This window comes from Aythya marila (assembly GCF_965140915.1).
Source record: "Aythya marila genome assembly, chromosome: 3".
NCBI classification, from domain to species: Eukaryota; Metazoa; Chordata; class Aves; order Anseriformes; family Anatidae; genus Aythya; species Aythya marila.
This window is the reverse complement of record NC_139044.1, coordinates 83,653,678-83,665,811: the sequence shown is the minus strand read 5'-3', so window position 1 is coordinate 83,665,811 and position 12,134 is coordinate 83,653,678. Positions and strand designations below refer to the sequence as shown.

The window sequence follows — 12,134 nt, the reverse complement described above, 5'->3', positions numbered from 1 at the left end:
AAAAAATCAAACTTCTGTATACAGCAGGAAGATTAATCAATGCATTAATTATCTACCTCATCTACAGTTAAAATTCTGACCATAAGAGCTATGATTTTCAAATACCAACCTTAGTGACAAAAAAATACCTTTGTGCCTCAGCATTGTGTGTAAAGGGGTAACGAGGTCTACAAGAATATGTTTTTAAGTGGTAATGGTATCTAAATACAATGTTTATTGTTTTTTTTGTTTGTTTGTTTTTGTTTTTTTGTATCACCAAGATTACACAGCCACCAGTGACAGTCAAACCATTGCTTCTGTAGGTTCTCCCACATAATTGCCCTTTTCCCCCTTGTTACAGCTCTAACTGGTCTTGTATGCTCCTGTGTCCCCTTTCAGAGGTATGTTATAGAAGTTTTACTAATGCATCTTGAGTCTTAGGGAAAAAGCTTAAGTTTGTAAGAGCTGAGATTGCTGTCTTTCACAGCATTGTCCCTCAGTACTCCCCAATGGTGAGATTTCAGACAACTGGGACCCTGTCCTCATGTTAGATATTGATTATGCCTTGGCTATACATCTGACTAAATAAACCTGCACCTTGCAAGTTGCTTATGTTGCTTCAAAAGCATCAAAGACGTTTCACCAGCTTGAACTGATGCTGGCTAAAAATTAACTTGTTGAACTATTTGTCCTTGTTCGTTAATGTTCCGGACTAACTGTACCAGGTACCAGCCCAAATGTGGCTTAACTCAGTACTGCAGAGTTTTAAGTGAATTGAGTACTTCATTGTGTGCTCTTCCAGTGTTTGTACCACTTGCCTTAGGCTCTCAGGATGCTGCAAACAAAGAATTTAGCAGTGATTAAACTCTGCTGCACCCTGTCCGTGTTGTAGCACAGCATGACCTTGCCTATGCAGATAGAGCCAAATGGTGCAATTACTGTGTTTAAAAAAGGCCCTGCATGACTGAGTTCTCCGCAGGGGTCTGAAAGCATTTGCAATAGGTTCTAGCAGAGTGTTGGCTTGCCTACTTTGGCCATTTGAAACATGTTAGGGAAGCTTACTGTGCTGGGAACTGAATTTGAACTCTTTCTCTGCGTTTCTATGCAGAAGAGTGTGTCATATCTGGGAAACACGGAGGCTGAGCCTCTTGTAGGAGTTGTGAGAGTCTGAAAAGTGAGATAAAATGCAGTCGCTAGCGGTATGATGCTGGCGCAGTTTCAGCTCACAAGAGCTAACGACGGCTGTAGGGTTCTCAGCGAGGAACCAAGCCGTGGGCTCTTCAGCAAAATTCAAGAGCTGAGGCACGGCACAGCTCTGCCTCCCTCCTGCTAGAAGAGCAGCTGGGTCACGTAAATCCTCACTGCTCCTCTGCTCCGCCTTCCTTTCCAGATGAGGCAGTGTGTCCGTGCAACTGCTTGTCCTTGGGGGAGATTTCAAGGCAAAGGGCTGAATGCTCCCTGCCAGGGTCAGCCCTCTGTCCTGCTGCACACCGTGCCTGAGAGCAGGCGGGGAAGAGGCTGACCTTGCCGGTAGAACTCCTCGCAGACTCGCTCGCTCCACTGTTTGCTCAGGTCCCACAGCCGGCACGGGTTGCAGATGTCAGCACACTTGAGCGCAATCTGAAAGCAAAGGGGAAAAGCAGAGGTGAGACAAGAAATTATCTAGCAGGGCTTCCAACAGTCGTGAAACTCTCAGGCCTCACCAGTGATGGTGGGAAGGGTTAAGATCACCTTTGGGATACTGAGCCTCACCCAAAGCTGCCTTTTGAGGAAAGAGCATTTACTTAAGCTGCAGACAAACCTTTCATTCAGCCCTCTGCTTTACTGTAGTGAGAACAAGAGGAGGGCCAAATTCCAAGATGGCAAAGTCTTTTGGATATCCCTTGAAAGGAGTAAGCCAACAAAAGCTTCAGGTTGGCTCCTGCCGATTGCCTGGCTCAGCATCCGTGAGTGATGATGAGGGAAGGAAGAGCCAAGCTGGTGTAAGGCTGTTTGGGCGTTGTTCCTCTGTGGTCTCAGTGAGTGACCTTGCATCTCGCTTCAGCTACACTTCATTTTAATGTCCACGTGCTTTTCCTTACAAAGCACAGGGCCCTGTGCACCGCCTCTGGCTTGGTTTCACTTAGTTAACCAGGGCTATTAAGTGCTTTGTAGGGGAATGAGTACAGGAGGGCAGAAGAATTTTAAAATCATGTAACTGCTTCATAAAGCGAGCTATGTAATGGTCCATCCATTACTGCCTTGGAACAAGATGTTGTGTACCTCACTTCTTCCTAGATAGACCGAACACAGTCAGTTAGTTTGACAGAGGACAGAATTCATTCTGGCACCTGGAGAGGAAAACATAAGAAATATTTCCTGTATAAATTCAGACCTGTGAACTGGAGGAGAGAAGTCTCCAAAGTCACTTTTCTTTCTGGATTAAATTGATTAGCCTTAATGTTACTGTGTACTTAAAAGAGCATTCCAACCATTCTTTAACCTATCCTGACCAGTCTAGAATTCTTGATTTTTTTTTTCTTTCACAAATAATCCACCAAACAAGTAAATCTCACTATGTCTCTGTCCGAGTTTTTATCTGTCTTCAAGAAAGTGCACAAGGAATTTTTTTTGCCATAGTTGAGATCTGTAATCCCTGTGCCTCTGGCATTTGCACAACTTTCTTGCCTAATCTGTCCAGAAATATGATAAACCCATCATCCTGCCCTGCACAGGCCGTGCAGGAATCTGACAGAAGGCCGTGTTTCTTGGAGGACAGACGAGCAGATTGCTACATTTCCCACGCTTCTGGAGGGGGAAGAATTAACAGATCAGCACTTCTTTCCCTGCAGCTGTCACCTTTCCCGTAACCTCAACAAAGTGATAACGTGTAGATGTTTGTTTTGTAAATGACAACGCTCACTTTAACTCCTTTGTGCACTTAAGAGGCAAATTGATGCCAGTTCTCCCCAGAAGCATGTATATACAGATACTTTAATCCCAATAATGCTTTAATAGGTAGAGGTTTACTCTGAAGGGCCTGTTAATGACTGCAGCTTAGCTGGGAGAATCTATTTGATTTTTAAATAAAACATGGTTTCTTCATTAGCTACAATTCAATGGCAAAGCCCCTGCTGCCATGGCAACAGCTGCCTCTGCAGCAGCACTTTCTGAACATCAGTCGCAGGACCAGGGCTTGGGCACCTGGTGTCAGCCTGCCTTGGAAGAGCACCAAGAAGGGTGCTGCTCTCCTGCCCATCAGTAGGAAATAACACCACTGAAGTGACACTTGTCATAGGGAGAATAAAATCGAGGCATTACCTGGGAAGAAATGTAGTGTTCTGGAAATCAAGTAATTAGTGGCTTATCATCATTTCTCAGCATATGGCACTCTCCTCCGTCTGTTGCATTGCCAGCTTTTTAACTCAAGGAGCTCACATAAGGAAACATGAGAGGCACCTTATGCTTGTCTGACATGCCAGGTGGCAGAAGCAAAGTGATTATGACACTAGGTAAGGCAGTGCTGTTGTTCAGAAACACTATCCCTATGTTATTCTAACGTGTACTGGGAAATAGCATGAGTTGAAAAATGAGTAAGAAAACAATAGTGGAAAAAAATCATTTTAAAAGTTACCTGAAGCATAAAATGTCTGTCTTGTGCATCCTCCAGTCTCAAATCCTGATTGTCAAGGTGAGACTTCAGGCGGATCAAGAACTCGTTCTGTCTGTTGATGTCTGTTGCCAAGATCAGGGAGCCGAGCTGCTGCTCGATGTCCTGTCTGCAATTAAGGAAAACAAGCCCCTTTAGTCATGATACCACTGAACACTAACAGTGCAAAGCAACCTGCTATGGGCCATAGCTAGCACAAAGTTTCCTCGTTCTTCATGGATCCGATCTGGTCTTCGTGGTCATTCTCTGATGGGGTAAAACTGCTCTAGCTGCCTAAAGGGCTTCAGAAGGAAAGGATAACATGGAAAAAAAAAAGTTTGTGTAGGTAGTTCTGACAGCTTCCAAAAAGCTCTAGGAAAGGAAAAATAAACAGGATGGAGCATCTAGAAAAATGGTCATGTTTTACTTCAGCTGCTCGGAGTGGGGTCCTGAATACTGCAACTCTATAGTAGGCCTGAACAGAAGTTGTCAGTCTGATGTGAGGGATTTCTGGAGGAATACGGAGCTTATTGCTTCCAGGCAACTTGTTTACATTCTTGGCAAGGTCACCTGTGATTAAACCCTAGTATTGCAGGCTGTTCATTGGCTCCATCTCCTTTCCTTGGTGGGAAAAGCACTGAACAACACCAGCAGGTAGGAAATGAGTATCACCTTTGCCTAGGTGATGAAGTTGCTTTTTTTTTCCCCCTCACTTTACCCAGAGAAGGTGAAAACGGAACCCCACACCTCCTCTGCAATATCTGGGATTCCTTAGCAACCTCTAAGCTACTTAACCAACTCCTCGATTTTTCTACCACATGCTTTTTAGTCATTAAATCTTTCCGTGTCTGGTTGGTGCTGTGTAAAAGAAAAATGACAATGGATCTGAAAAGGTCTGCTCTGGCTGGGATGCCCAATGTTTCCACTGACCCTGTCCATCCTCATGCTGCAGAAGAGGCAAATTCTTAGAAAATACTTCTGCAGTTTAACTTAGTCTCGTGATTTCATACTGGCACCAAGAGAGAGCAGGATGTTTAGCCTACTCTGAAGTCTGACTTCTCTGCCTGTGTCCTTTTGAGAAGAGCGAAGGAAACCAAGGATTAATTTTTCAGTGATGATTTCTTTCCTCTAGCTGACACTTACGTCACCTCCTTGGGCAGGTGGGCGAGGAGCCGTGATTCTCGAAGCATGCCTATCGTAGATCTCCAGTGATGATTTTCTAGCACTGAAACATTCTGGGATGAATAAAAGGAATACATAAAGGATTAGGTAAGTGCACATGGCACACATACACATTTGCCATATCACTTGATGCCTAGAGCTGGTTGGAAATTGTTTTCTGTAACAAAATGAAAGAGTTTGAGCCTAAAATGTGTGCTTTTTAGCCACTTTTGGGTATGAGGAAGTGCTCTGGATTTCTAGAGTTAAGGACGTTGTGCTTCTAGGTTTCCTAGCTACGGTCAACCCTGGAGTCCTACTCTGCATTTTTTGAGCCCTGCTGTGAACAGAGGAGTTAATCACATCTGAGTGCAAGGTAGCTCACATTCTAAAAGATCTACTAACAAAATAATTAAATCATGATTGCAAAATCTTATCTAGCTTATGGTTTACCTTGTACTGATCCCAAGCTGACTTTTCAGGTTCTACAGTCTGAATGTAGAGCAGACAAGTAAAAGAAAACTGGACTGCCAAACTTCCCTTGAAGTCAGGGAACTGGAAGCTCCTGGCAGCTGCTCAGTGAAAACAAGATACCAGCATCACTAAGCATCTGCAGGCTTCAGCAACAGAGTCTGCAACAAATTTTGAGTCCTTGTTTGTTTGCTTCCAACTAAGTGGAAACAAAGTTAGACAGGAAAAACAATAATCCCAGGGAACAGAAACACAGCTTTATAGGTCGTCTGCAAATTATAACAAATTGGGTATCTTGTGTCTGATGATTTCATATTACTGTCCTAACACACAATGCACTTATCAATCATCAGCCATTTAGTCCACAGAATGCTTTCTACCACTGAACAGTTCAGCAATGTAACTTTTTCAGAAACCTCTAGCACAATTTTTACAACTCAAATCTGTTTGCTGCAGTGGCACAGCTCAAAAAAAGACACTCAAATGAACTACTCAGTCCCTGAACACACACAAAAAGCACACAGTACAAATGAGATGACCGTCACCCAGCAATGGGGACACTCTTGGGAGAGTTGCAACATCTTTTGGGCACTATCTGTGGCTTTTTCAGTAGATGAGCACTAGATTCAAACAAGCAAACAACAAACAAACAACCCAACCTTTTGGGCAGGTAGCAGAACAAGGACTCCACCTTGTTGCTCCCTTCTAAGAAACTAGCATCAGCATCCCTCTCTCTGGCCACTGTTGGTCTTTGTCTCCTTTCTACACAGTCACACAACTCTGAGCTGTAGCTGAAGTGGTGCTGCTTTTTCCTGTTGGATGTGATGCACAGCTCCACTGCTCCAAGAAGGACTCAGCATTATGTTCACCTTAAGGTTTCCCTTTCCTTCGTTGTTATCCTACTATATGGAACGACCACCGAAACAGAAAAGATTGCCAGTAACCAGATCCAGTTTGCATTTTGACCATCTTTCCAAAATTTTCTTGACATTTAGTGCTCAAAATTACTGCGAAGTTGAGAGCACACAAATTTGATTGATTTGCCATTACAATATTTTCTGCACTACGCTCTGCTGCTTTTTGAATTATTGCTTCCCTAATAGAAATTACCGATACAAAAAAAAAAACAAAAAACAAAAACAAACAACAAAAAACAATTTTCCAACCATCAGAACAAGCGAGGCAATGTCTAAATTACTTTTGACAGCAACTCTGTTCACCAGCCAACTTAAATATCCTTCTCGTTTTGCCTAAATACATCAGGATGGACTTTTGCAACCCTTTACCCTGACCAAGAAAAACAAGGGACTACAGTAGGACACAATATCTTTTTTCTTCTTTCACCTTCCTAATCTCAGAGCTGAATCCTGGTACCAGTGGTTGCTCCAGTTTCATGGGCTGCCGTTTTCCTACCCTAAGGTAAAGTAGGCAAACCCTGCCTGGCTGTCACCTTTGGGAAGGCTGATGCTTGCTGCAGACCATGACTGCATGCACAGTTCCTGCAGCTCCCATCTGATGTCCCCAGCCCCTGAAACCTCCTCTCAGCCGAGGTTCCCTGCAGAGCATCCCACGCCCCCACATCCTTTCCAGAGCTGCAGTGGGATAGAGCTCAACAATTCCCACTGGGTTGTCTTCATTTCTCTTCTACCATTCTGTGATGCTTCAGATACATCCTTCCCTTCTGTGCTTCAGAAGACAGCATGGTTAAAGAGTTTACAACTGACTGATTCAAGTTGACTGATTCAGTGAACTTCCCTGCAAACACTGTGATTTTCTGGGACCTCAGTCTCAGATTCAGCCAACCATGCAAGCTATAGGCCTTTCATAGTGACGAGTAGTCTTTTGAGCTGGGGTTTGTTGACTATAAGATGTATGACTTACACGTTATGCTTAGGGGCCTGATATACCTGGTTGTCAGCATAAGTGTGCAAGCAATTTCTCAAAAGAAACCTAACAAGATGATTACAGAAAGTTCTCTGGGTAGAGAATGCAGAGCAAGCTTGTCTGTGAAACAGATCACACCTGGCTAGCTGAGGAAAAATATGGAATAAAGGTAACTTCACATCAAAACACTGTAGTTTCATGTGTTAAGTGCCTATGTTGTTGTGTGCTTCCCCCCCTGCCCCAAACCCTACCTCCCTTACTGTTTATTGGATGATTTTTCTTGTTTATTCTCCTATCCGTCCTCAACTACAAGAGGAACCCCAAAAGAGGTGTCTTGGATTTTGTTGTCTCCACACCTCTATTGGCAGTATTCACTTCTAGCCACCTTCACAGAGCAGAGCACATTGAGAGCTGGGGCTCATTGGCCTCCTCCCTGACAGACCTCATTTTGTTCCTGGAAACTCATTTTCCAGCCCAAATTTGTACCTGCTTTATCATCTCCCCTGTTTCCCCACAAGTGGTCTGGAACTGCTGTACTCGTGAAGAGGAGGACCTGCCAGCGTCTACCATCTCAACACTGCTCCCCTGGGAAGGAAGAAGCACGCTGTTGCTTGCTGGTCCCTGCACACACTTAATTCCCACTTTGGAGCATCGCCCATCTTTGTCAAACAAATGCTTTATTTGCATGGCAAGAGGCTCTTTTTCAGTTTTCTCTCTAACTGGCTCACAGCTGAGCTTGAGAGACTGCCAGCCTCTGGGCTGTCTTACCTTGCTGTACTGGCCTAGAGCTCTCCCAAACTCCGTATGGAAAGCCTGCTTGCCTAAAGTTTGGCCACACTGAAGGCCAGCCAGAACAGGACTGAGTGTGTAGGTATCCAAGAACTTCCTTGCATCCAACTAATAGTTACTCAAAAACCAACCAACCAAACAAACAAAAAAACACACTTGCGTATCCGTTCCAGAATATTTCCACTCCTGTAAATTTCTGATCTTTGCCTGCTGCTATATGAGAACTTAAATCGAAGTCGCTACAGTGTCTAGTATCTCATGTTTAAAGTACAGGGAGCAGGGAAAAGGAGAGGTCAAGTTAACAAGTGACAACTGAGCATGAAGTCATATGACTCCCCTGTTAAATGTAAGCAGCCAGAATCCCTGAAGATGTTGCCAACAATTAGTAGTCAGCTATTCCACCCAGGAACACTCTACTGCCTTATTAAGTCTAATTGCCATTAGTTATCTGATGGCTTAGGCTGGGGGATAGGAGATAAACCATGCAGGGAAAAAAACTATGTGATGGCTTACAGACTGGTGTTTTCAACTGTGATTTTGAGAGAGGTTGCTTCACCACTTCTTATTTTTTGAAAAACCATGAGTAGCACAGATTTATTTTAAAGACTGAATGCTAGGAAGTCTCTGTCGTATCAGAGGATTGAACCCTAAAACAGGGTTTCCCAAGACTGGGAAAGAAAAAAATCCTATTATTTTATTTTATTTTTTACTTAAGACTATTAAAAGATCTCCAATCTGTGACTAGGCCAGTCACAAGGTTTGGAGTCTCTGAGCATTACCACGTCCTGGCTGGGGCTCCCATGGCTCAGGCTTGTTCCCAGGGCTGAAGGAAAACCGAACCCTTACATATCCAACTTATGTTAAACACCAGTGCTGCTTGAGCAGGGCAAAACAAGACAGACTCCTTACAAGTACTTAGCAAATCACAGCAAACTCTTCATTTACTAACTATGTATAGAAAGGCACCCAGCTATTAGTGAGTCTTCCTCAGTTAGATTTATTTTTAACTGAGGATATTCTGATTCTGACACCTTTTTAAAAAGGCTGAAGCCAATTCTTCCAAAGGATAGAAATCACTACAATCTCCATTTGTTAACTACGAATTACAGTTAGTGCAACCAAAATGATTTATGGCATTGCCCAAGTGTGTATATATAAACATAATGTAAAGAATAAAGATGCGCATATACAATAAAGCACACATGTACACGAAGATAGCTTGATAGTACATATATGATAATTATAGATAAAATCCAGAGCTACAGTAATTGCCATGGACCAAAGCTAGAAATATGTTCAGGAAGGACCACAAAATTCAGCAGAGGATGAATTCACTGATAGTTATTTGAACAAGAGGATAAATACCAGGTGAAGGACAACACTATACTTACCCCAGGCTTGTGTTTCTCTCTGAGATGCTTTACTGTCTGCTCTTAGAAACAGGATACAGGTCTAAACAGCCTGTGGCATGACCTATGGTGGCTGCTTATAAGTTTTTTCTTTATATCTCTAGGCATGGTTGTGTAAATATCTACAACTATTTTTTCCCCACTATCTTCTATTTTTTTTTTTAATTGCAACATTCGTGAAACGTTCAGTTTTCCTAGAGCCACATGAAGCTAAAGTTTCTTTTAACAAAATGCCAATTTAAGACATTCTTGTTGTTTACTTCTACGCTGAAGGAAAATGAAACAAACCGTTTCTCTGATTTTAAATCTCCTACCCGGAGCTCCTTAACCCAGATAATCTACATTAGAAATAACCAAAGCAACTGATTTGGCTTAAATGTCCTCAACAAAAGTGCATATTTCTAATTTCTTTCTCATGTCCAGCAGCTTTGCTATAAGAAAAGATGCCCAGTGAGAAGCATAGCTGAAATTGTTCAGACTTACAACGTAGGTCATTCATGATTGTGAAAGCTCACTGCAAGTTGCTTAGACCCTCCTTGACATTATTTTACATATTACCAGTCTGAAGAGTGTTTTTACCTGGTACAGGCTGGCAAGGTGGTGTTTAGTTTTGATCAAAAAGGGCTGGTTGACCCCTGGATGATCCACATCATGAGCTGCGGCAGCTAGCAGTCCAAGCATGATGTCCGATGGGGTGAGGAAGTTGGCAAGCTGAATCACACATTAATCACAACAAGAACACAAACAGTAAACACTTCCCCCTGCCCCCCCACCCCCTTTGGCAGATAAACAAACCAGCTGACATCATGGCACTGCTCAGTTTTGTAGGAGTACACAGATGTCAAAACTAAAATTAATCATGCTCAACCTTTTTGAAGCCATTATTGAAAAAAAACTATAAAGTATATCAGACTACATTCACATGTTACAACAGCTTGTATTCCTTATCCTTTTATTTTTCAGGACAAGATATGGCTTGTTATATGAGTGTTTGAGCTTAGTCTAGAAGATTCAGTTTAAAAAAAGGAAGTAAGTGTACAAGCAGGTCGGTGTATAGTAGCATACACTAAAATGCGTGCCCACTTTTGGTGTTCCAATGCCATATTCAGTACTCTGAAATATTGATGTGAGGGGCTTATTCCCTGAAGTGGCTGACGCATGGGCAGACATTGCCTTCTACTGGCTTTGCTGGGAGCACTGCTACCCCAGGTGGAGGGCTGGTGCACACTGCCACAGCAAAACTTGCCAGAGCTCATTTAATAGAGCTCAGATACATCATCTGCACTATGGGAAGTGATTTCAGTAGCTTGTTTGGAGTGTCTGGAAGCTGTAGCTGACTTTGCTACTGACTTGTTGGTGACTTCAAGTACACAGTCATTTTCTGCTATCTAAAAATAGTTTTTTATTGTTGTTGTTGACATTTGCTCGTTTTTTAATCCTGAGAAAGCAATTTGAGAATTATCTGAAAGCAACATCAGCATGAAAAGCTGTCATTACCTTGGGCTCCCTTAGATAGCAGTGCATAGCTTGTGTGACGTCAGCAGCATGGACAGCATTGTGGTATGGGTTTTGGCTGTGGTAATCTTCTTGAACCATAACTGGGAACCAAAACAGAAAACAAAGACCCTTTTGTCTCTGGATTCCATGCCCACAACTGGCAACTGGACTTAAAATACAATTTGGGGTTTTTCAGTCAGCTACCTATGAGGTTTCTTCAAATACCTGTAGCTTACTTAGACTGGTGCTCTTATTGGGATACTTTCAGAAAAACAAAAATGCATGAAAGGGTTTGTGAGGCCCATGGGGATACACTGGGTCTAGTTCATAAATCAACTCTTTCTTGCCTTAGTGAAGGCTCTCATTCAGGAGTAAAATAAATAAGGAAGAAAGGCAAATTTATCCACAACGGAGTGTAATTATTTAGGCTGCTGTCATAGGGGAGTAATATGTCATTACAGCAGTACTGCCTATTTTACAGCAGCAGGGGGAGAGGCCCTGACATCCTGGCACCATTTGCTGTTCAAGGACTACAGTTCAAGGCATTCCCACTGAAAATCAAAAGATAGGGCATTTGGTTATTTGAATCAAAATCTTCTGTGACAACCACACGACGCTTCCATTTTAAAATACCAGTCCTTTTTTGTCAGTTTGTGGAGCTTTAAGTGTACCATCTGAGGACTGAGTGCCACTCAACTCTCATCTTGCACTAGTACAGAAAACCACTGAGGTTTGTGCTTCAAGCTCATCTTCTCCTTGCAGCAGTGCCCGCACCGTCAGGGGATCTTGGGGCAACACAACTTGAATGGTGGAAGCCGCATGCGGCCTTGCCCAAAATGCTGTCCTTGACACCATCAAATTGATGAGACAGAAAGGCAATGGGCAAAATTACTACAGTGCTCACCTCCAGCATGGGCCGTTCCAGAGGAGTCCTAGCCTTCAATTTGTTTTCAGCTCATTTGAAGTTACAGTCAGTGACTCTTTAAACCCTAACTAATTCTGGCTCTAATTATCTGAACATCCACCTCATGTCAGGAGCTAGCAAAGGCAAGGAGAAGTCATCTCTCTCCACACTGGAGGAAAGCCTTCTAGAAGGAAAGCTTCCAGTCGTGTGTTAGTAAAGAAGAGATCCTGCCTTTGAAATGTTGTCTGACAGTCAAACAAAACGGCATTCAGCTGCATTCAAAACATGATGCAGAAAGCAATTGATTTTGGCCAATTTCTTCTTTTGGTTCGCTGACAGCATGGGGCTAATATTTCTGTTGGCAGTAACAGCAGCAGGGGCTTTCATCAACACTGTTCAGTGTAGACAGCTTGAT

At 43.0% G+C, this 12,134-nt stretch overlaps 1 protein-coding gene across 3 annotated transcripts in view; it reads right to left on the bottom strand.

The window, feature by feature from the left end:
• The window catches only part of PDE7B (phosphodiesterase 7B), a 176,987-nt gene that overhangs the window by 9,206 nt on the left and 155,647 nt on the right, over nt 1-12,134 (bottom strand). For all 3 annotated transcript variants that reach the window (XM_082758364.1, XM_082758363.1, XM_082758365.1), the window contains 5 exons: nt 10,816-10,916; nt 9,898-10,029; nt 4,751-4,842; nt 3,593-3,737; nt 1,503-1,599 (listed from right to left, as the gene is read on the bottom strand). In XM_082758364.1, coding sequence (XP_082614490.1) covers nt 1,503-1,599; nt 3,593-3,737; nt 4,751-4,842; nt 9,898-10,029; nt 10,816-10,916 — 567 coding nt within the window. The remainder of the gene's footprint in view (nt 1-1,502; nt 1,600-3,592; nt 3,738-4,750; nt 4,843-9,897; nt 10,030-10,815; nt 10,917-12,134) is intronic.